General features: G+C 35.1%; 1 protein-coding gene across 1 annotated transcript; it reads right to left on the bottom strand.

Moving 5' to 3' along the window:
* Positions 1 to 828: 828 nt before the first annotated feature.
* On the bottom strand, positions 829 to 11,612 carry LOC148162010 (RNA-binding motif protein, X chromosome-like). Its single transcript, XM_088020465.1, has 8 exons — positions 11,504 to 11,612; positions 10,897 to 11,003; positions 8,236 to 8,410; positions 6,155 to 6,307; positions 3,015 to 3,129; positions 2,002 to 2,127; positions 1,834 to 1,922; positions 829 to 1,124 (listed from the first exon to the last, which is right to left on the bottom strand). The coding sequence occupies exons 1-8, from the start codon at positions 11,610 to 11,612 to the stop codon at positions 829 to 831; spliced, it is 1,170 nt and encodes a 389-aa protein (XP_087876591.1).
* Positions 11,613 to 26,548: the final 14,936 nt, after the last annotated feature.

Raw genomic sequence — 26,548 nt, 5'->3', positions numbered from 1 at the left:
ATTCCAAAGATAAAAATCTGTTTATCAATATTTTTGTTTACCAATATTTTTAAATCTAGGAGCACTTATTTCATTGTATCTTAATACTCTGTAAAGTTAACTGGTTCAAGTTTTGATCTAGGTGGAAAACTGTTTTCATTACCATTATTCCCACTCTGGTCATTTGGTGCTTTAATCTGGTTAAGAAAATAGATGCTTAATTTATTTCTTAAACTTTTGTATCCTCCTATACCTAATTTTTCTTTTAACTAACACCACTCTTTTAGGAGGACTTTAGAGTAATGAGGCAAACGCAATCTTTTGTAGCCCTTTTGGAGATTTTGTAAACCTTTTATACATTTATGTTTACAAACAACAACACATTAATTGGCTTAGTATGCCCAAGTGGAAAATAGGCACAGCTTCCTGTGCAGAAGTACCATACTGCTTTATATTGTATGCTTATATTCAGACATAAAAAGGAAATTTTAGGGAAACAGTGCAATTCACCTTCCACAGAAATTTGGTTTCCTGATTTTTCTTTTGCTTTCACTTTTTTAACCCAATAATAAAATTAGACAAGAAATCCCATTTCATGGAAATTTTTACTCTGAAAATTTTAACAATGCAGACATTACATTCAAGCAACTTATCTAGTTTTCATCAATTACATTAGCAATCATGAAATTACTTTGTATACTTTTTTATCTTACCCATCTTATCCAAAAATTCATGGAGGGCAACTTAACATATGCCTTTCCCCATTAAATAACATTTTTCATTAATTCTATAGTAACAGAAAAAAAGTAGTTAAATTTCCTCTTTGACAAAAAATTGGTACAGAACTTTTTAATATCTGCTACGGTCTCCTCTTTCAGATCGGTTTCCCCCATGACCTCCTCCGGAAGCCCCACAACTTGAGCTATCATATGACTCATGAGAAGGGTACACCCTATCCATAGAGGGTGGGAAGCCTCGTTCTTGTCTGCCACCATGCTCACGACTTATGTAGAGATCACTCCGGCTGCTTGAGTAACTTTCCCGACCTCCACAATATCCATCACGTGTGCTGCTATAATCATAGCGACTGCTTCGACCATAAGTCAGAGGGGGCCCACGTGCAGGCTGTGCACCACGGGAGCTACCTGTAAGGTCAATGATCAAGTAAAAAAACTAACTACATTACAATTTTTGTGGCATCGTTACTCCATGAACCTAATTTAAGTACTGTATTTGGAAGAAATATGTTTTTATTAATTTAAAAGGAAATGTAAATGTAACATGCATGTTTTATGTTAAATAATTTGAAGTAAATGTGCTGTCAGTTTCTGAAAATGGGCTGAAATTATGACCTTCATATTTTTCTTATATTCCATACTGTTAAACACTCTCCCTTGTTAGTTAAAAATGTTAAAATGATTTTGATAAGATGCCAATTTGATGAGACTGCCAATTTACCATTAAAAGTAACCTGTTAGTTTAAATGGCCTATTAAAAAAGTAATTCAAAGATCTTCGAACTAATAAAAGGCCATACTGTGGTTATGCCTTTAGAATTAGAAGTAACATTATATACTCAACAATCTGGCTTGTAAAATCTAATTGCATGAGTTTTAAGTAACAACTGAACTTTTTTTTAATTTTTTTTTTATTAAAGATATTATTTATTTGAGAGAGAGAGAGAATGAGAGACAGAGAGCATGAGAGGGAAGAGGGTCAGAGGGAGCAGCAGACCCTCCGCTGAGCAGGGAGCCCGATGTGGGACTTGATCCCGGGACTCCAGGATCATGACCTGAGCCGAAGGCAGTCGCTTAACCAACTGAGCCACCCAGGTGCCCCACAACTGTACTCTTACCATAACTCTCATATGATTCTCTGTAAGAGTCTCCACTTGAAGGTTCAGAATAATCTCTATCACGACCACCACCATAGCCATCACGATCACTAAATTTAAAAAAAATAGGCATTAATGTAACAAGAAGTGTAAACAGCTATTTGATAAAAATTTAAATTTTCATAGTACCTATATCCTCTAGAGTAATGTTCATCCCGAGAACGCGAATGGCCATAGTAACGGTATGCATAGTCTCTAGATGGTGGAGCATAATTCTTGGTGTCTCGGGAACTTGGATAATCTCTGCTCGAATAACTCAAATAAAGCAGCAAATTTTAAAAGTGCAGTTTCTTATATCCAAAATATATATAAAAAACTCTGACAATAAAAAGTCTTTTTTCAACAGGCAGACTTGAATACGCTTTTCTATAAAGAAGATACACAAATGGCCAACAAGTACGTGAACAGATGCTCAATCAGTCATTAGGTAAAATTCAAATCAAAACACAAACTAGTCACTGCTTCACCCACCTATTATATTGGCTATAATTTAAAAAAAAACAGAAAATATTAAATGTTAGTAATGTAAAGAAATCAGAATCTGTATATTGATAATAAAAATGTATAATAAGTACAGTTCTTGTGGGAAAGGCTGGTGGTTCCTTAAGAAATTACAGAATTACAATAGGACCCAAAAATTCCACACCTAAGTATATGCCCCAAAGAACTGAAAACAGGTATTTAAATATTTGCAGATCGATGTTCACAACATAATATGGTGGAAATATCCCAGACTGTTAATTGCATATACAAAGGAATATAAAAACCCATAAAAAAATCCATAGTAAGAATTCACGCTACAATGCATGTTTCTTGCAAACATTTGTGCTAAAGAAGCCAGACACAAAAAGTTAAAACGGTTTGATTCCATTAGTATAATCTATGCAGAATAGGTAAATCCAGAGACAGAACACAGATTGGTGTTTGTGAGGCCTTGGAAGCAGGTAGAGGTAACATTAAGGGTTATCTGTGGATGATAACAGTGTTCTGGTACTACATAAAGATAGTAGTTGTTTAACACTGTAAATGTACTGTTACTGAATTATTAACCTTAAAATATTTAATTTTGTTAGTGAATTTCACTTCCACAAAAACAAAAATCCACTATAACTTAACAGTTTATATACTTTGTTTTCCTTTACCTATCTTTGGTATTGTAACCATCATCTCTTGGTGAAATATAGTCATCTCTCCGGGAAGACACTGGCGCTCTGCGTGAAGGACCTCTATAATTCTCTCTCCCATGTGATGGTGGCCCTTTAATTTAAAAATTCTTAAGTAAGTATCTCAATAACTTTTATAAAAAAGAAAAATTCAAAACACAGATTTCTTTCCACAATTCTTAAAGATTTCTCCCTTAAGATACTATTTATGATTATTTTTGTCTGCTTTTTACATATTCCTGAATGTCTCATCTTCTGGTATCTTCCCTCCCTATGTAAATTTTGCATAATCTTAAATTACCATCAGTATGTAAAAAAAAAACTTCTAAACATAAACAATTTCAGTAGCTACTTCCACCAATTCAATGATTCAATCTGCCTCTTTACTTTCACTTGTCAGCTTTTCTTCTCTATTTGTCAATGTCTTACTAAGTCCATCCCTTGTCCAGGTTACTTCCGAGTCCATTAGACATGCTTGAGCTGTTCAATATACTCTCCATTATAATGGTCCCACTGCAGCCAATCTATTCTTTTCCATATTCAATAGGCTGGCAGTGACGTCCCATGCTAGTTAAAATGTTTCAATTGCTCCCCAAAGATCACAGTACTTATTAAGCTATCACAATTTAGTGTCAAACTTTTTTTCCCATTTACCTTATGTCTTTTCATAACTTTTGTAAGTTTCAAGATTCCCTGTATATTTTGTCTTTTACCCTTGTATACATGCGAACACCATCAAGAATCACTATCAAGAATACTTCCTTATTGTTACAAGTATTAACACAGCAAAGGGATTTATAAGTCACTTTAACGTAATAATTACCCCATTATTCATCACTTTCCTTTGTCTTCTATACAGCCACCTCATTCTAATTAAACATGTTTATTTTATACATCCTTGTTTTTTTTTAAAGATTTTATTTATTCATGAGAGACAGGGAGAGAGAGAGAAGCAGAGGGAGAAGCAGGCTCCCAAGGAGCAGGGAGCCCGATGAGGGACTCGATCCCAGGACCCTGGCATCATGACCTGAGCCGAAGGCAGACGCTTAACCATCCGAGCCACCCAGGCGCCGTTTTCTTTTTTCTTAAAACAATCTCTCTGCTGCTTGAAACGAACTGTGCCTCTTCCTGCTTTCATTATTGTCATCATTTTCTATTTACTGCCCCCAACTGCAAAACTTCTAGTACCTTGTATACATGATGTACCTACCCTGCTTTCTCTACCACTCTGCTCATTTACAATGCTGTTTTCCTTTAATTCCTAAATGTTCCTGGTATCACCTAAATATTTCCCATGGCTTTCTATATTCCACTGTTCCTTCATGGCCAGTGTTTCTCAAAAAGCTTAAACAAGAAATTCACATAGAGTGAATCATTCAGTCATTAAAACTGCTCCAGCTGAAAGATATTATTCTTTCCTTTATTTCTTTTTATCTTCATACCGTTCATGAGTATTAACATGCAAAACCTTCAAACTGTTTACTAACGGAAATACATAGGTATCTTTTTTCTGCTAAAAAAAAGTATTGATTTCAATTCACCCCACTCACACCAACAATGTTATCTTTCCTTCGGGCATTAGATGCCAAATTCTTTACATATATTTTCTAATTTATCATACCAAGTGGCTTAGTTTTGTAATGATGGCAGTGATGATGTCTAGTGTTTTATTAACAATACTGTTTAAGAGGTAATTTGGGAAAGTAATGTACCCCTTCCTAGATATGCAACTTTCTCCCATATGTAATGTTATCTTCACATGCTAAGTAAATTATTCCTAGTTCCTAGAATTAAGCCCTCACCCTCCAATTTTTTTTTCTCCTAATTCTTTCATTGGAAACGTGTAGGCTTCTTCTGTATTTAAGACAACAGCAAATTACACTTAGCTTTGTGAAAGGTAAATTTGATAATGTCAACTTCTACCATAAGATTTAAAGAGCAATGTCGAATTAAAAGAACTGAAGTTTTCATTCTCTAAATCTGAAGATATAGTGTTTATTTCTTCACTAAGACGTTCTTTACCCTCTTGATTCCTACTCTGTTCAATCCAAGATCTTACACCTTCTCAAAGTTATCTGTTCTTATATTTGATGCTACTCACCTCTTGCGTTCTTTAAATTCTCTCAAGTATTTTCAGTTCCCTAAGGATTGTTATCTTACAGTTTAAATCATCTCTCCATCAAACTTGGTGGTGAACTTTTATCTTCCACATATGACATAACTAAATTACAATAGCTTCATAAATATATGCACTCCTATGATTTCCAATTTAGATTATTTAAAGTTTGTAAGTCTATTTATTTATTAAATTTTATTAAGTCTATCAAGCCTTGTTTAAATAACCAAAACCCACAGTGATCTCTGTTCATCTAGATAACAAAATATTTTCTATTTCTTTATCATGAATACTTAATATTAGATATTTCCTTCCTAATGAGAGAATTCTTGGAAGTAAAGAATGTATCTCACATGTATTTATATATTTCTTAGTATTCTCACAAAATGAAAAGAATGCCTTGCACATAATTATGATTTTAAAACTGAACTTTCTAGTAAGTTTTAGATTAGGACATCACTAGCGCACATACTTTCAAAGAACTCATGCTGAGATTAAGTGTGTATCCATCATCATCTGCATTTAAATCAGATCTTTTTAGTAAAGCACCATCATGGTCCAAACACAGAAATAAAAAACAATATGGCAAGTTGCATTTATTGTTTATAAACTAATTAATGACTAATAAACCCGGTGATCAAAATACACAGCTACGCTACACATCAAAATATTCTCATAGGACATTGTGATTTTCAAGAATATCTTGATCTTGAAATCATGCAAAAAACAAACAAACAAAAAACCTGCTGACCAAAGCATGTTATACCAGGAACTTTAAAAAATGAAGAGGGGTTCTACAACAAATGTAGACTTAATAGGAATGCTTTTCCCCACTGTTTGTTAATCACCTACTACACCTATAATTAGAAGCTGAAGAATTAGATCCTAACCAAAAATAAGTAGTGATCCATAAATACACCCATATACTTTATTTTCCATTGCGCTTCTTGAAATCAACTCCTTAAAATAGATGATTTTCATTCAGAAGGATTCACAGCATTACCTCTTCCTCCAATTCCTCTGTTGCTACGCCCGGGAGCAGAAGGAGCAGATCTTTTAGGAGGAGGACCTCCACTTCTTGAAGATGGGCCTCTTTTAACTGGAAAGCGTCCCTTGGAAGAACTCACGTTGAGGTTAAGAGTACATTCTCCAACATCTGTGTTTAAATGAAATCTTTTTAGGAAAGTACAATCAACATTTTTTAAATGATGAAGGTTCATTGTTTAAAAATCTTTACTAAACAATGTTATGGTCTTAAGGATTCAGATTTGTATAAATAACCTTGTTTTCTTACATGATATACATAAATACAAATCAAAGGCTTATTGTGAAAGTTATTTTGGAAAACCTAGAAAAACTCAAGAAACATTTTATATTCACATTAATGAGACACATTTGGGAAAAACTGAAGGGGTGGGGAAAAATGGTAAATAATTGCTCAAGTAATCCTCATGTCAAGAAATCTACTTTAAAATCATATAATACATAGGCACAAATCAAAATATTTTTAAAAATCTAAAGGAGAAGATACATCAAAAACTCATTACCTGAAAGTGTTAACATATACAATTCTTACAATGCACTTAATAGTCAACAAAAATTTATGTTATGTTCAATTTTACTGGTATTTTAAGAAATGCATATTAAATCATTAAAAATCATTTTACTTTTCTAAACTAGAAAAACGTTTAGATATATTCCCATTCCTTGGTATTGTCATAGGTTAAAAAAAATGAGTATTCTTATACACGGCAGAAATAGGTAAAATTTTTTCAGTATCAGCTTCGTGAATAAAACAAAATTGCTTCTAAATGGGACAAATCTGAGGCGCCTAGGTGGCTCAGTCCTTAAGTGTCTGCCTTCGGCTCAGGTCATGGTCCCAGGGTCCTGGGATCGAACCCCGCACAGGGCTCCCTGCTCAGCAAGGAGCCTGCTTCTCCCTCCCCCACTACCCCTGCTTGTGTTCCCTCTCTCGCTGTGTCTCTCTGTTTCAAATAAATGAAACAAAATCTTAAAAAAATTAAAATAAATGGGACAAATCTTACAATTCTACTTTAGGAGACAATTTCCTAAATATCACACTGATTTTCAAGAACAGAATCTAAACGTTTGATTTTTAAGGACCGGTTAACAGAAGGAACAAAGTTTATTCAACACACAGGAAGTGACCCCATTTCATACTGAGTAAAAAGTCTTCTCTGAAAAGTTCATAAATAGCATTTTCAATGACTCATTCTCCCTCCAACACACACAACAAAGATAAATTCGTATTTGTGTAGCAGTGGCTTTTAACCTTTCTCTGAGTAAAGACATCTTCCAAAATCTAAAGAAAGCTCTAGATATTTCCCCAAATGCAAGTTTCACTAACAAGAGACCAAGGCAGAAAACCTTCGCATTGATGTTTGCACAAACATATATGGAAAACAAATCCTGCAGTCTGAATTTAGTTTGAAATTTATGCCATTTCACTGCAAGGTTATATTTTTGCACACTATTTCAAGCATTTTAGAACTATAATTCCTTAGCCTTTAGAACATAACATAATAAAAAGAAAAAAGGAAAGAAAAAAGAAAAAAAATGTGATAAAATAACACTGTAAAGGAAATATCTATGGAAATATAAATAATCTGAAAAAATCATCTAATAAACAAATTTTCAAAGGAAGGATTACATTCAGTTAAATGAATACATTGATTTTAAATGATTAGGTATACATTTCTAAGGCAGGAATTTCTCTAAATTATCCTTTTGTAAAAATCATAAATTATTGGTCTGGATAATTATTGTAAATTTTCAACTCATCAGTTAGGTCTTGGCAAATGGCAATAAATACAATGATAATAAAACTGAGAAACCAAATTTGTGAGGCCATGTTTTGTCTGAATGGCTGAAGACAAATATAGCAATAAAGTGTCATGTTTTCATCATTAAAAAAGAGTAGTATTTCAATTATGATTGTTAATTCCTCATCTAATGAATCTTAGTTTATTATGCTCATAAAAGATGTAAATAAATACTGATGTATTTCCATACATTCAAACTTACTGTTTTCCAGTGTTCCATCCTTATATTTTAAAACATTACCCAAGTGTCCTCCACATGAGGAACGCCCTCTTGCTCCTCCACTTCCTCCTCTTCCACATCTCACACTTCTTGGATGGCCTCCGTTTCTTGGATGAGGTGGTGGCTTCCATCTTCCACCACTTTCAAAAGATAGTTTGTTGGCTTGCTCCACTTTAATTGTTTTTCCATCCAAAGACTAAAGACATTAAGTAGAATATCGGTAACATTACACCAATTTAACAAATTTTACAAATCTACTCATTACTGAAACTAAAATCAAGTTCAAATAAGAAAATAATGACCAGGTCCTTCACCTGCCAAATATGAGACATTTAACTAATAATTGCCTTCCATTAAGTCATCCAATACAACTGTATTATTAAAACTTCTTGAAATACCATCCAGCATCAAAAAGAATAGCTCTCACATTTCATGAAAATATACATTTTCTAATGTATAACTCACTTTATTTTTGGCTTTCTAGCATTTAAATTTTCCAGTGTCCCGAAGGTATATAAAACAATGTGTACTGTCATTTAGAAAAAAAGTTACTATTACTTATTCAAAATGATTGTTTATATTCTGTACAACTTTTTGGTATCTGTTCTGCTAAAAATTAAAAGGAAATAATCCTAATATGATTGCAGCTGTATTTACCGTAGTTATATTAACTTTCTTTGCTTTTCTCTTTTAATAGAACATTTATTTGGTCTTTAATGTTTTGCTATACTCTGTTCTTACCCAGCTTTGCTTTAAATATGTTCCTAGAAAACAACTTTTTAATATAGTACTTATTCTCATTTTTCAAATTAAATTTCTTAACTTCCCGAAAATTTCAGAATTGTTTATCTTTCACAGGGGCCAACACGATTTTTAATAACATAACTTTTAATAATTATCCCACATAAAACATTCTGGTCATTTTGTGTTACATACGGAAAAGAGTCTTAAATCCTAAATTCCTACCAAGACTTCTGGTAGGTATGGGCCCTAGGCCAATAGAAATAGCCACAAATAGCAGTCCCCACACAAGGGACTCATTTGGTATTTCTGGGTCCAAAATATTTCCTGCAAAGTTATTCATGGCTGCTTCCTTTATAAAACGCAGGATTCAGCTAACACCTCTTGATCTTCATGGATAAAAACACTGTCCACTACCCGTACAAGTTCTAACTAGATTACTAACTTTATTTCTTATCAAAGTTCTTGTACTAACCATATTAATTCTTATTTAAAGAGTTCTTATCTTTCATCCTCAAATACAAGAAAACAGGTACTTTGATTTACAACCATCACTCAGTTGCTTTATCAAAGGCTAATACCTAAGCACTCAATAAAATGTCTGCTGAAAAAAATTAGAAATAAAGTCTATACAAACTCACGGCCTTGTTCTTAAAAACCAGAACACAAAAGAATCATCAATTGCTTTAAATAATTTACCTCTGTACACAACACAAAAACCTCAGCCAAATCCAACTTCTACATGCTAACAATCATAAAATATAAAAGCAAAGTAAAAAAAGGTCAGTATGTAGTGATAGCCTGCTTTGTACCAGAAACCAATCTACAAGGGAAAAAAGAAAACCAACATATGTATTCCACACTGTGAACTTAAGAAGTCCTGCTAATAATTTAAAAATGAACGTAATCAATACAATAAAAATAAAATAAATTAAAAAATAAAATAACTGAAAAGTTTATAAAATGAACTTAATTTATAGTATTATGAGTATAAAAAGATACTACCTACAGATAAGAGATAAAATTTTGTAGTAAATATGCAATTTGAGTTTTTGAAGCTGAAAATGCTAGGGCTGACCCAGGTCTTGACCAGTCCAAAAAATACTGGGAATAGCTTAAAGAATAATAAAGCCATAAAACAGATTAGGATAATCTAAGAAATGAAGAAACCAAAAATTCTAGAATGGAGTGACCTGGAGTGCGATAAAGTATTCAGTATTTTAACAGAATCACTGAAAAACTTAAAAGTATATAGAAGACACGTAACTACTGGATTTTAAGGTCCAGAAAGAAAAAGAGTATCTGCTTTATTCATTAGTACATTAAAATCTGGATCAAAATAAACCCTCAACCACTATAATAAAATAATCACGTACCAAATTTACAAAAAATACTGGTAACTGAATAAAAACTTACTAAAGAAAGAAGAGCAAGATTAGGTGCAGGTGACCAGATAATTATTTTGATCACCACATCAACAGTTTACTCATTATTATTTTTTTTCCTCAAGAATTGAATGCCTGTATGAATGTAAAGTTTCTGCTCAAGTATTAACTTTTTCAAGAATTGTTTTCCCCAAAAAACAGGAATTAATCTTTCCTATTTGTCTTCCTAAGCTTTTATGCTACAGAAACACTTCCATGAATTTCAATAGCTTTTTCTGTTGTATTATTTTGTGCAGGTGTTTTTTTTTTTTTTTTTTTTCAATTTTAAATCCTGGAATACTAACATAGAAATACATTAACATACACCGCTAAAGCTAATGTTCATTTCACTCCTTCCAACCACGCTCTCCAGTATTCATGTAACAAAAAGAAGGGTGACAACTAAAGAATTTTGGCATATGCATTATGTGTCGTAAAATACTAGAAAAATAAAAACAATCTAAAAATACTATTCAATGAACAACAGAGCTGGAAAATTTTTAAGAGACTCTCTTACCTTCCAATTCATATCTTTGGCAGCATGTTTAGCATCAGCAGGGCTCTCAAATGTAATAAAATCAAAGCCTCTGGACTTATTTGTTTCCCGATCCTTCATCAGAAGAACTGTAGTGCATATAAAAATTTAATTGGATGTTACATAAAAGTGAACCTTCTTAATATTTTGAAAATTACCAATCCATCCTTGGATGATTTTTTGAAGTCCTTTTTAACTTAAATGATATCCTGGATAGAACAGTAAAAAAAATTTGCAAGTTATTTTAAAATCTTTACATTTTACATCATTATGAGTTGCTAAAAATTAACAGTGAGGAACTCTACAGTTAGCCTATCTTATCCCTTTTCAAAAGCCCACCTCCACAATATACATATTTTATTTATTTGCTCTTCCTTTTTCCCCTTCCCAATAGTAAGAGACTTGTAGGTGTACCCTTTCATTCATTGCTATTATGCTATCCCGATATATAACACAAATACTAATATATTAAAAAAAGGTGCTCAAGAAAGTTTCAAAAACAAAAATAGTTTTAGCTTAGCTGTTCAATTATATATATTTAATATAATTTACTTTGAACATTTACATAGATGTTGGTTTCAAAATTTACCTTCCACTATGTGACCATATTTTGCAAATACTGCTTCAAGAGTCTTTTCATTAGTCTCGATACTGAGGCCTTCTATAAACAGCTTCCCAGGTGTATCTGCTTCTAACATTTTGCTGTTAAATGCTTGAAAACATATACACATTGCAAAAAATAAATTATAAGCCAAAAAGTTGTATTTTATCAGTGTATGTGAAATTTAGGTGAAATACCGTACATAAGCTCTGTTTTGTTTCTTAAAATGAAACTTGGGTGTCTGCTTGTCTCAGTCAATAGAGCATGTTACACTTGAAAAAAAAAAGATTTTACTTAATTATTTGACAGAGACAGAACAAGAAAGGGAACACAGGGGGAGTGGGAGAGGGAGAGGCAGGCTTCTCGCCCAGCCAGGAGCCGGATGCGGGGGTCGATCCAGGACCCTGGCATCATGAGCTGAGATGAAGGCAGATGCTTAACGACTGCGCCACCTAGGCGCCTCTAGAGCATGTACTCTTGATGTCAGAGTCATGAGTTCCAGCCCCACACTGGGTGTAGAGATTACTCAAAAATAAATAAAAACTTAAAAATGAATGCCTGGGCAGTTCAGTCGCTTAAGCAGCCGACTCTGTATTTTCCCTCAAGTCATGATCTCAGGTTTTGGCATCGAGGCTCATCCCTCCGCTTCCTCCCGCAACTATCTCCCCTCAACGTGCTTAAGATTCTCTCCTCCTTTCCCTCTGTCCCTCCCCCCTTAGAAAGAAATGGAATTTGTAACCTAAAGAGCAAAATGTGCAGTGGCTTAACAAGAAAAATGCTCCACTATCTACAGACATCTGATAAAACCTTGGGTGCAGTATGCAGGCTTCGCTTTTAAAAAATAGTGTGGATTTTTTTAAAGACTTTACTATTTATTTTATTTTATTTGAGAGAGAGAGGGCAGGGAAGAAAAGAAACACAAGCAGGGGAAGCAAGAGAGGGAGAAGCAGGCTCCCCGCTGAGTTAGGAGCTCCACGGGGGACTCCATCACAGGACCTGAGCCGAAGGGAGGCGCTTAACCAACTGAGCCACCTAGGTGCCCATAGTGTGGATTATTTTTAAAACCAAAAAAAAAAAAAATGCATTTCTGTATCTAAGTTAACATTTTAAGTTTTCTTAAGTGCACATAAATACGTTAATTTTATTTAGTTTCCCCTCGCCCCTCTTTCCATTTATCTTGGTCACATATCAAATAGTCTTTCCTTATAGTAATGTCTCTCTCAAAAGATTTTTCAAATGCTAAGTCATAAAATTAAGGTACGAATTAAAACCTTCGTTAACGGAATTTAAGCCGCGATTACATAGAGAGAAAAGACTTTAGCAAACATTGGCTAAAGCAATTGTGAGATTTTTACCGGATGCTAAAAATTTGAGAATCCTGTGAGGTGAATCAATATTTGGTATCTGATCAGTAAAGTAGAAGTTTGTACTCACAGCGGTTAAATAGTGTGCATATATTTTTCAGTTACCCCCGCATTCAGAGAGAAAACTCGTTACAAAAAAAAAAATTCCACATGAATCAAAATGTCGCGCTGGCTATATATCCGACAAACAATCCGCGAGGACGCGCCATAATACAACCGAGAAAAGCCAAGTTAAAACAACAAAACATGTACATCAGGTCATTAAAAAAGCTTCTCAGCCCGACTATAGGGTTCTCTATAGTCGCACATTCCGTCTCAAACTAACATCCATGCATTTTTAACTCATCTCCCCACCATTCACGAACAAACCTCGAGAACTTCACGGACTTTCCACGGCGGCTGCAGGAACACATTGCCGAGCGAATGAAAACCGAAAACGTACTTTCCAATAAAAAGACACCTAACTCCTCTAGATATTCTATGCACATATATTTTTAACTTACATAATGTGTTCTTAAGATACACTGAAAACGCCTGAGAGAAAAATCAAAGTCTGAATTACCACAATTTATCAATTTATAAGACATGATATAGCACTGGCTATTTTTCCTGAGGTACAAATTTGTCTTTCGTCCCTAAAACCCCGAATTCCTCACCTTTTTTATCTCCAGCTCACCTAACGGCTCGCCTCAACCCTCCGCTAAGCGACCACCAGCTCATCTGACCGCTGAGAACAACTGCGCAACCAATTTAACCACGCTAAGGAACCCGGATGTGACTGGATGACGAGCCACAGAGGAAGTAGGGAATAAGGAGGGTGGGTAACGTGGAAGAGGAGGGAGCCGAGAAACTCCTGAAGGAAAAGCCTGAGGAAAGACAGAAAGAAAAAATGTATTTTCTACTTCCCTTTTATTATTTACTTCTTCCAGTTAAAGTAATCCATGTAAAGGAGAAACTAAATTTTTCCTATCAAATAATCATCCTTATCATTGTCTCAAATATTGGCAGTACACTATCACATGGCGTCTGGTAAAATTTTTAACACTGAAAAGAAAAAAATGATAACAGTGATGAAAAATATAGTAAGAGAAAGGAATAAAAATAGTAACAGTATTTAAGATTTCAAAGCTTCAGTATCTTTGAACTTCACGGATTTGAAAAATGTCATCTTCAATTATCCTCAATAAGTATATACATGTAATGTGTGACCAAACATCTAAAATTAAGAAAAACAACAAATCCCTGAGCTCAGTTTTTCTGACCTCAATCTCTGTGTAATAAACACAATCCTTAATAAATAATTATATGTGGTAAAATGAATTCCTATTCCTGAAAAAAAATACTGTTATTAGCTGAGATTATTCCTTCAATTATTCCTTTTAGGAATTCACTTGCAAAATGCAACCTGAGGGAACACACTCAAATAACTACAGAATAAAACTAAAACTTATTTTTGTGAAATACTCTAGAATTTGTCAACACGTATTTTTTTACTTTTTTTTTTTTTTTTACTTCAGTACTTTCACTAATAGTGTGCCTTAAAAAGCAATAGAAAGGAATGACAAAACACCAACACACATGACTGGAGTGGAGAGTAAATTAACAATAGAAAAAAATTAAAAAGAATTATAAAATCTTTGGCATCCTCTTGTAATAATTTATCTCATTTCAAAATGAGATGGCAGATGATTTAAAAAACATAATATTTCAAGAATTATCCAAGAAGAAATAGAAATCCTGAGATAATTATTTCATCGTGAATTCTAAGGGCTAGTCTGAAAAATTTATGCTGTTGATAAATGGAAATAAACACACACACATACATACAATTTTTATAGTATTTTGCTTTTCATATAACTCAGGTGACAAAATCTAAGTATGTCAATTCATTTTACAAACATAACCTCTAAAAATAAGACAAAAGAACAATATGATAATACAAATTATAAATTATGTCAACATAGACATAATTTGTATTTATCTCAAAATTTAGAGCTTAAATGATACTATAGATACCAATTTCAGTGCTCATATCTATTTTAAGAAACTTATGTCTGCTAATTTTTATAATATTTCTCAATTATGAAGTACTGAGAATTTTGATGTGTACTATTATAATGAATATACTGTGGATTATATTTGGACCAAAACCTTAATTTCTCATTTCAGTATTTTTCCTTCAGGTAAAACCCGCCAATGAATTTATGCACAAAAGGTAAAGTTATTTTTATACCTATATATTATTTTAGAAAATTGTTTTTAATGACAGATTGGTAAACCATTATTTTTTTTTAAGATTTTATTTATTTATTTGATAGACAGAGACACAGCGAGAGAGGGAACACAAGCAGGGGGAGTGGGAGAGGGAGAAGCAGGCTTCCTGTGGAGCAGGGAGCCCGATGCAGGGCTTGATCCCGTGATCCTGGGATCATGACCTGAGCCGAAGGCAGACGCTTAACAACTGAGCCAACCAGCTGCCCCTTGGTAACCATTCTAACATTATATCCCCACATGTATTATATTCTTACCAGAAATACATTAATTTTCCCATAGCCAGATCAACATTAACAATTACTTTTTTCTCATTTTGTATAGTTAATATGTGCCCTTTCTTGGAGAAATGGATTTTATTCATGAGTTTTACTAATAATGCTATAAGTAATTAAATAATGTATCACTACCAACTGATAATTAATACAAATGAACAACTACTATATAATGCAGTGAAAGGACCTCACTGGGAAAGCACACATAGAAATAATACAATGTGTTTGGTGCCATAAAAAGCATGAGAAAATGCTCCAGTTATTTTTAAAAGGTTATGCAAATAATAGTGACTGTCTCTTTTTTTTGGCTTTTACAACAAAGTTTATTAGCTGTTCTACTCTTTCTCATAAATGGAATGGATAATGTGGATAATCCTTTACAAACCAGTACTCATTTAAAAAACTGTAATGAGGAGGCTGTGAAAAACACATATTTAATAAACAACAACAGTGACTGTCATTTTGTAAACAATTATCAGGATCAGTTTTTTAGATAAAATATCTAAAGATACTGTCTTAGCCGGTTAATGTTTGGAACTCCTATAACATGTTCATTTTGCAAGAAAGGAAACAAAAAGAACTTCAAAACTTTTTCACAATTTCAGGGATCTATCTCTAGAAAAATTATGATTTAAATCTAATGATTAGAACCAGATACTTTGTTGTAAAAGAAAACTGCTAAATCATATATATGGTAAAAATTTACCGAGATGTGTTTTGAGCAAGACTTGAGAAAACGGATTATAACTTATTAGACATGGGGTGCCTGTGTGGCTCAGTTGGTTAAGCGTCTGCATCAGGCTGAGTTTATGATCCCAACATCCTGGGATCAAATCGTGGGGCAGGCTCCCTTGTCAGTGGAGGTACCCCACTCATATTCTTTCTCTCTCTGTCTCAAATAAATAAAATAAAATCTTAAAAAAATAACTTATTAGACATACGATATAAGGAGGATCTTAGGCAGAGATAGCATTCGGGGAGTTGCGGGATTACTAAAAATAGCGCGGAAGAAGACGAAAAAGGGAACATTGTAAAATGTGATTTGCCTGGAAAAAAGTACAGAAGCATGCAATGTTAAAGGCAAAAGACAACCTGCAGGAAAATACTTTTGACCGGAAATATGAATGTCTACAAAATAGAATGCGTCTGTTGATTAACACAACATTATAAAGTAGTCATGCTGACCAAGAATCTAAGCTTCAAAATGTAGGAGTTGTGTGAAATTGAATAAAGTACTTAACCTCTTAAATTCACTGAATCAGCAAAACAGAGATAATAATGGAATTATCAAATAGGACTGTTGGGGTAAAGTTAAATAATGTCCTGAGCACACCTTGAGCACAATACCTGAAACATAATAAAGACTCAAACAAAACAAAAGAAAACAAAGGGTGGAAATTATATGATTACCTTTCTATTAAGTGGAGGCCTAAAAGCAACACATTATTTAGGGACTGGTAAACACCATCGAAACTAAATAAGATGAGAATTGAGAGGGAGGCAAACCGTAAGAAATGCTGAACTCTAGGAAGCAAACTGAGGGTTGTTGGAGCAGCGGGTGAGGAGACGGTGGGTAACGGGAATGGGCGTTAAGGAGGGCATTTGATGTAATGAGCACTGGGTGTTAAATGTAACTGATGAATTACTAAATTCAACCTCTGAAACTAATTTTAAAGAACTATATTTTAAAAAGAATTAGCTGCTTTATGGGTGCCTGGGTGGCTCAGTACTTGAATGTCTGACTTCGGCTGGGGTCGTGATCCCAGGGTCCTGGGACTGAGCCCCGCGTAGGGCTCCCTACTCAGCGGGAAGCCTGCTTCTCCCTCTCCCACTCCCCCTGCTTGTGTTCCCTCTCTCACTGTGTCTCTCTGTCAAATAAATAAAATCTTAAAAAAAAAGAAAAGAGAAAAAGAATTGGCTGCTTTGGTTGTTTTGCATAAAATGAATCATTATTATGTACTTTCACTAATAATATGGATAAAAAAGCGATAGAAAGGAATGACAGAACACCAACACACATGATTGGAGTGGAGAGTAAATTAACAATAGAAAAAATTAAAAAGAATTATAAGAAATATTTGGCACCCTCTTGTAATAATGGATCTCATTTCAAAATGAGATGACAGATGATTTAAAAAACATAATTTGTCAAGAATTATCCAAGAAGAAATAGAAATCCTGAGATAATAAATTCATTGTGAATTCTAAGGGATAGTCTGAAAAATTTATACTGTTGATAAATGGAAATAAACACACACACACACATACAATTTTTATAGTATTTTGATTTTCGTAGAACTCAGGTGACAAAAGTTAACTATGTCAATTCATTTTAAAATCATAACCTCTAAAAATAAGACAAAAGAACAAGACGATAATACAAATTATAAATTAGGAAGAGGACCAGTTCCTAAATGGAAATAAATACTGCATACCCAATGTTAGAATAAAAGTAAAAATATAATAATTATTTTCTGCTGGATGTTAATAGGAAATGTCTTCCTTTACTTTTAACTTCGTTAACTCATTTGATTATTGCCACTATACTATGAACTACTATCCTCTTTTTTAAAACGAATTCTTATTCTCATTATAATCATTTCTTCTGGTTTGAAGAAAAAACCTGAAAAATCCTTGGAAATACATGAAGAATGTCTTGAGTATGTGGAGATGAGTATTATAAGGTGCCTTCAGTATGACCTTAAATAATGTGAAAATAATATTGAAAATGTGACTGGGTGTGCCTTGGTGTCTCAGTCAATTTAGCTTGATTTCAGCTCAAGTCATGATCTCAGGGTCTTAATATCCAGCCCCACGTTGGGCTCCCTGCTCGGTGAGAGTCAGCTTGGCCCTTTCCCTCCACCCCTCCCCTCACTTGAGCTCATGCCCACTCCTATGCGCTCTCTCTAAAATAAAGAATGGGTTGGGGCGCCTGGGTGGCTCAGTCGCTAGGCGTCTGCCTTCAGCTCAGGTCAGCACCCCAGCGTCCTGGGATTGAGCCCCACATCAGGCTCCCTGCTCCGTGGGAAGCCTGCTTCTCCCTCTCCCACTCCCCCTGCTTCTGGTCCCTCTCTTGCTGTGTCTCTCTCTGTCAAAAAATAAATAAAATCTTTAAAAATAAATGAATAAATAAAATAAAGAAGGGGTGCCTGTGTGGCTCAGTCAGTTCAGCATCTGCCGTCACCTCAGGTCATGATCCCAATGTCCTGGGATCGAGTCCCACATCAGACTGCCTGCTCATCGGGGAGCCTGCTTCTCCCTCTCCCTCTGCTTGTGCTCTGTCAAATAAATAAATGAAATCTTAAAAAAGATATAAGAAAAACAAATCGTTTAGAAAAAGGTGATTGAAAATATTAAAATTGTCACATATATACACCTAATATGAATGTACATGTATTTACTTATATACATTTCTATGTGGGGATATATATGTTATGTCTAAGTATATGTGTACATACAGTTTTTATGCATAATAGTTTTTATGCATAATAAAAATATATAGGGGTGCCTGAATGGCTCAGTCATTAAGTGTCTGCCTTCGGCTCGGGTCACGATCCCAGGGTCCTGGGATCGAGCCCCACATCGGGCTCCCTGCTTGGCAGGAAGCCTGCCTCTCCCTCTCTCACTCCCCCTGCTTGTGTTCCCTTTCTCACTATGTCTCTCTCTGTCAAATAAATAAAATCTTTAAAAAATAAATAAAATAAAATAAAAAATATATAATAACTCATATATATGTATGTTGCATTTCCAGTCAGATTTTACAGTTTGTTTAAAAAAATCAACATTTCAAAAAAAATCAACAATCAAGAATAGTTTATTTTCTTATTTTTTATTTTTTTAAAAGATTTATTTATTTATTTTGAGAGAGTGAGAATGAGAGAGAGAGAGAGTACATAAGAGCGGGGAGGGTTAGAGGGAGAAGCAGGGCCCTCACCGAGCAGGGAGCCCGATGCGGGACTCGATCCCAGGACTCCAGGATCATGACCTGAGCCGAAGGCAGTCGCTTAACCAACTGAGCCACCCAGGCGCCCCACAATCAAGAATAGTTTAGAGAACATTGTGTATTAAGGAGGATTATAGAGTTATAGTAAATGAAATGACTTGTGTGTACATTATCAAGAGTGACAATCAAAAACTGTGTACATAATAATAAAAGAACAACTGATATGTTACATTATTAGAAGATAAAGCAGAATCAATATATTTTGCTAGGGATTTTGAAGAAATATTGTGAGTAGAGGAAGGTGTTGAATTATATTACATGAATAAATATAAGGAACAAAATTCAAACAATAAGGAACTATATAGGATAATTAACCTGGCTTAAAATCAAATAGAAAAAAATAAGAATTGAAGGGGAAAGCTTTTTTAAAAGACTCTTTCTTAATAAAATATTTTATTTATTTATTTGACAGAGAGAGTGGACAAGCAGGGGGAACTGCAGGCAGCGGGAGAGGGCGAAGTAGACTCCCCACTGAGCAGGGAGCCTGATGTGGGACTTGAACCCAGGCCCCTGAGATCATGACCTGAGCCAAAGGCAGACACCCAGCTGACTGAGCCACCCATGTGCCCCTTAAAAGACTCTTAAACGTATACAAGCCAATAACAATGTTCAATTCTTATTGGATTCTATTTCAAAGAAACCATTGAAATGTTTGCCATGTATAAGAAAAAAATAATTTGAGTACACATTATATTGAATGATGTTTTAGAGATTATAGTTTATATGTTTTCAGGTCCTCTTCTGGTCATGCAATAACCAAATGCCTACAGTTTCCCATTACTTACCTATGTACTTGACTTGGTGAACTATATATAATCAATCTTTTCTCCTGCTCAGAGTCCCTTAAACTTTGGCTTGCCCATTTTGGTCAAGCACTAACATATCAAGGTCAAGACATATTTCCTAACAGCCCATTCTGAGTATCAGCTCAGAAACATTTCCTATTAAAACACCCCTATTTTGCTTCCTGTTCATCAATCTGCTTATCCCCCAGGAAGTTCCTATGAGCTCTGTTTATCCCTACCTCTTTTTTATTTATTTATTTTTTATTATGATGTTGTGTTAATCACCATACATTACATCATTAGTTTTTTTTTGTTTTTTTTATACACCACATCTCTTTTTTCTTAAATTTTTTATTGTTATGTTAATCACCATAAATTACATCATTAGTTTTTGATGTAGTGTTCCATGATTCCTTGTTTGCGTATAACAACCAGTGCTCTATGCAGAACATGCCCTCTTTAATACCCATCACCAGGCTAACTTATCCCCCCACTCCCTTCCCTCTAGAACCCTCAGTTTGATTTTCAGAGTCCATCGTCTCTCATGGTTCACCTCCCCCTCCGATTTCTCCCCCTTCATTCTTATCCCTACCTCTTATGAAAAGACTTTTTCTGTTTGATTTTGAGATACGTGTGGATTCTAACATTGGAGCATTATTATATTAAGCAGTTTTGTGCTTTCTTAAAATGAAGTCTTTACTTACATAAATCCCAATTTGTTTTTTGTTTGTTTTTGCAGTTTTCTGCTGTTTTGAGTTAGAACAAAATGCTTATGGCCTTTTAGTCTTCATCCTCCTGACAGTGCTGCCAAACTTTCAGGACCCAACTTTGGATTTATGGTTCTTAACTGAAAAGGTATAAAACTACTCTGAGTGGAAGGCCACTCCAGCTGGAAACCTTAAAACTGAGTGCCCGTGAAGTAAACAGCTTTCTCAAAAAGTTGGAAATGAGTGGATGACGTCAAGAAGGGCTCAATTTCTACCCCAGGTACCAGAACAAGCGCACACACCACAGGAGACTCTTCTCCTCCAGTACTCACTTTTTATCTTTATTTGCTGTTCTTTCATCTCTATTCACTCCAGCATCCCTTTGCTAGCCATGTAATTTTTCCCATTGCAAATGTAGCTTCCCATAATGACACTTACATTGTACCATCTCTGGCTCTTCCTGCTCACAATAGCTGCTTTCCCCTTAAAAATTCCTAAAAATTCCTCTGTCGCTCCAAAGATGCCCAAATCTATGGAATGCCTTTACACAACACAGAGCAAAATCTCACAGTCCTACTTCTGATTCCTGTTATTACTTTGTTTCAGGAACCTCCATTTCCCCCCAATCTCCTACACCCATATCAGATTTAAAGGCATCCATTTTGTTGACACTTGAAGGGGGCTTCACATTTTCTCTCTAGACTTTGAAAGGAACCTCCATAAACCTCAATACTTTTTAGAAAGGGCAGTGTATACTTCCACTGTAATATAACCAAGAGTCCTTTCAGAGATACAGGCATTTTCGATTACACTACTTTGCCAATACAAATACTTACAAATGCAATACAGATACACTCTTATTATGGGGGGCAAAAGTACATATTCCTTGCATTTTTATATTGTCTAATATACCCAGATGACCTTAAGTATAATTTCACCTTTCCTTGAGACTATGTTCTAAAAACAAAACCTCTAGAAATTTCTCTCCCTAATTAGATGGGATAACATCCATCCAGAGGAATCAGATAAACTCTAAAATACAAATACATTGACAATTTTTCTTAGAAGCCCTAAGTAATTGCTAATAAGGTGTATCTGCCTACTAATTGGGCTGCCATCTATTATTGTACTGATCCTATTTGTTTCTATGAAATCTTTAACAAGACTGCCTTTTTTTCTTACTTTAACAACTTGTTTACTTGTGGTTTAAGTTTTCTAGGCACTAGGTTATAAAAAAAATAATCTGCAAAACGTGTGACAATTACAAGTTAGGTACAGAAACCCACCTAACTTGGATATGACCTCTGTTGCTTACCTTGTTTTCAAGAAGCCGTAGGGAAAGAGAACAAACGGGGACACCTGGGTGGCTGAGCCGGTTAAGCTTCTGCCTTTGGCACAGGTCATGATCCCAGAGTCCTGGGATTGAGCCCCGCATCAGGCTCCCTGCTCCGTGGGAAACCTGTTTCTCCCTCTTTTCTCTGTCCTGCTCTCTGTCAAATAAATAAATAATATCTTTAAAAAAAAGAAAAAAGAATGAGTGAGTGCATGTAAATCTAAAAGAGTTCACTGCACCAACATATTATCTATGGGCCACCTTTGGAAAGAAGTCCTTTCATCTTCCGTGGTCTGATTCAGGAAATAACTATGACTGTGAGCAATTTTCCAAAATCACCAATATCATCATCATAAAATTCCAAAACCTCAGTGAAGGTCCTTCATAATTGTCTGGCATTGGACATGATTCTGCCTTCATGAGTTGGAGATAACTGCTATATAAGTTTCCTGAAACCACTCTGATGTCTGCCATCAACCACACATTCACACGGCAAACTCGGAAGTTCATTATAATAACCATTACTCTCCTCGTTCTGCCATCTAACACTTTGGGCTTCATGTCCTAGGATTTTCTTCTTTGGCTCCCTTCAAACTCAGTTGTTACTTTTACATGCTTTTCCAGCCTTAAGTAATAGTCCTGTTTCATTATATTCCAAGGTAACCTTATCAACAATTGTCAGTCTAGCAATACACACCACAGAAAGTAGAGCTAGTCTTTTGAGGACAACAAGAATATGAAGACAAATGTATGTTCCCCTGAAATGAGTCTGAGATCTCAGGTTGACTCTGGGTGAACTGAACTGGGTTGGGGACTTTTAAAGTGGGTTTAGGGCTGCTTGAGGTGAGAGGGGGATCTTATTGAAGTTGGTCTCAAGTTCTGTGTTGAGCCTGGGGTCCCCTAATTCCCTATATATCTCTTTGAGTAGAGTTTGATTCCGTTGGAATGGGTTTATGCTCTTCTGGGGAGGGTTTGGCAAATTAAGAATTTGTTCTGGGTTCTCTGGACTTAAGTCTGGGTCCCCTGATGTATCTGGGGTCTCTGGCATGTTTCCTGAGATGCCCAAATGTATCTAGTTTACTGATATGAGTCTGTGGTTCCCAACAATAGGTTTGAGGGCTCTTGAAATGGTTCTGGATCTCTTGAACTGGAACTTGGGTCTTCTAAGCTGAGGCTAGTTCTTTTGCTTTTGTCTGAGCTTAGTTTGCACCCCTTTCTTAAGATTTTATTTAAATTCCAGGGTGCCTGGGTGGCTCAGTCGTTAAGTGTCTGCCTTTGGCTCAGGTCATGATCCCGGGGTCCTGGGATCGAGTCCCACATCGGGCTCCCTGCTCCTTGGGAGCCTGCTTCTCCCTCTGCTTCTCCCTCTCTCTCTCTCTCCCTCTCTCTCTCTCCTCCTCTGTCTCTCATGAATAAATAAATAAAATCTTTAAAAAAAATAAATTCCAGTTAGCATAAAGTAAGATTAGTTTCAAGTATGCAATATAGTGATTCAACACTTCAGTACAACACCTGGTGCTCATCACATGTGTACTCCTTAATCCTTATCCCTGATTTAACCCCTCTCCCCTCTGGTACCCATCAGTTCTCTGTAGTTAAGGGTCTGTTGCTTGATTTGCCTCTCTCTCTCTCTTTTTTCCCCATACTCATTTTGTTATGTATCCACATATGAGTGAAATCATATGGTATTTGTTTTTATCTGACTGACTTATTTTGCTTAGCATAATACTCTCTAGTTATATCCACATTGTTGCAAATAGCAAGATTCCATTCTTTTTTTAATGGCTGATTAATATTTCATTGTACATGCATACCATGTTTCCTTTATCCATTTATCAGCAGATGTGCGCATGAGCTGTTTCCATAATTTGGCTAATATTGATAAACATCATGGTGCTTGCATTCCCTTGAATTAGTGTTTTTGTATTCTTTGGGTAAATTCCCAGTAGTGTGATTGTTGGATCATTGGGTAGTTCTATGTTTACTTTTTGGGGGGAACCTCCACACTGTTTTCCAGAGTGCACCACTTTGCATTCCCAACAACAGTGTAAGAGGGTCCCCCTTCCTCTACATCCTTGCCAGCGTCTGTTGTTTCCTGTGTGGTTCCTTTTAGCCATTCTGACTAGTGTGAGGTGGTATCTCATTGTAGTTTTGATTTGTATTTCCCTGATGTTGAGTGACGTTGAGCATCTTCATATACCTAGCGGCCATTTGGATGTCTTCTTTGGGAAATGTCTATTAATGTCTTCTACCCATTTCTTATCTGGGTTATTTGGTTTTTGGGTGTTGAGTTTGATAAGTTTTTTATAGATTTTGAATAGCAACCGTTATCAGTTATGTTACTTCCAAGTATCCTCCCCTATTCCATCGGCTGAATTTTAAATTTGTTTGATCATTTCTTTATAGACTTTGGATACTACCCTTTATCAGATATGTCATTTGTAAATATCCTCTCCCATTTCATTAGTTAACTTTTTGGCTTGTTGATTGTTTCCTTCATTGTGCAGAAACTTTTTATCTTGATGAAGACCCAAAGTTCATTTTGGTTTTCTTTCCCTTGCCCCCAGAAATGTGTATAGTAAGAAGATGATATGGCCATGGTTCAAGAGGTCGTCGCTTGTGTTCTTCTCTAGAGTATTAAGGAGGGCAGGTGTGATGAGCACTTGGTGTTATATGCAACTAAGGAATCATTGAACACTACATCAGAAACTAATGATGTACTATATGATGGCGAACCGAACATAATAAAAAAGTAAACTTAAAAAAAGAAATTGATCCCATTTACAATTACACCAAAAACTATAAGATACCTACGAACGAACCTAATCAAGAGGAAAGAGATCTGTACTCTGCAAAAGTTGAACACTTCTGAAAAAAAATTGAAAGGGAAACAAAGAAATGGAAATGTTCCATGCTCAGGGATAGGAATAAAAACCATTGTTAAAAGGCCCATATTTCCCAAAGCAACATACACATTTAATGCAGTCCCTATCAAAATACCACCAGCACTCTTCACAGAGCTAGAATAAACTAAACTAAAATTTGTATGGAACCGGAAAAGACTCCCAAGTAGCCAAAGCGAGCTTGAAAAAGAAAAGCAAAGCTGGCGGCATCACAATACCGGACTTCAAACTCTATTACAAAGCTGTCACCAAGACAGTATGCTACTGGCACAAAAACAGACACATAGATCAATGGAACAGAATAGAGAGCCCAGAAATGGACCCTCAACTCTGTTGTCAACTAATCTTCGACAAAACAGGAAAGAATATTCAATGGAAAAAAGACAGTCTCTTCACTAAAGGGTGTTGGGGAATTGGGCAGCCACATGCCGAAGAATGAAACTGGACCATTTCCTTATACCATACACAAAAACAGACTCAAAATGGAATGAAGACTTAAATGGAAGACATTAGATTTTGCCTTTGCCCTTCTTTCTCTGTTTTTAATTGCTGTTCTGAACAAGGACATGGTAGAGATAAAGCATTTTTTAGGCATTGTCAGAATGGAATTCAAATAATAAAATTGCTGACCAGAATGATAGAAAGAACTCAGATAAATTCATGAAGCTGAATTCACAGGTATCTCACGACTCCTATCATATGAAATATATATTTATTCTTATATAATTGATTTATATTTTCTGTCTAGTCCAGCAGAAACTAACCTTAGCTAATATATTCCTCTACTGAATTAAAAAACTTAGGAAGGCCAAGGCTTCTTGTCCTCAGATTTGTGTGTTCAACTTATGGCACACTCCATATGAGAGTAGGTAAGTATTTATTGAATTGTTGCTCTTTGCCCAAGATTGTCGTCAGAGAGAAGGGTTTGGAGCTCTTGAGTTAATTTTCTACAATTGTAGTTTCTATCATTTTCATACTGATTTGTAAGTTATTTTAAACTATTATTGATCGGTATTTCATAACCTTCTGTGTTAGATCATTTGGAACTAATTCTTTTATTTAGTATGTATATGTGGCAGGTACGTAAAGATACATGGTAATGCCAGATAGATTATATTCTTTACAAAGTGTGGGAATGGGATATTTCATTGTCTCACTCCAAAAAATGAAAGTTAACATTGAACTAAATAAAGGTTTGTTTCATTTTTAAGTTACATTTAACTTGTGTAAATATGGGTAACATTTCTAGTTGGGTGATCATGATAGAAGAATGCAGTTATCTCATAAGTAGGTATTATGATATCAGACATTCTATATGCTATAATTTCAATCCCAACCCTGGCATCTACTCGACTAGAACCCTATCTTGCATTCACATCCACTTGAGCCAAC

Source organism: Eumetopias jubatus, unplaced genomic scaffold (assembly GCF_037043125.1).
Source record: "Eumetopias jubatus isolate StellerSeaLion01/CBP00866 unplaced genomic scaffold, mEumJub1_p1.0 scaffold_27, whole genome shotgun sequence".
NCBI lineage: Eukaryota > Metazoa > Chordata > Mammalia > Carnivora > Otariidae > Eumetopias > Eumetopias jubatus.
Note: the sequence above shows the minus strand (reverse complement) of the source record. Positions and strands in the feature narration are given on the sequence as shown.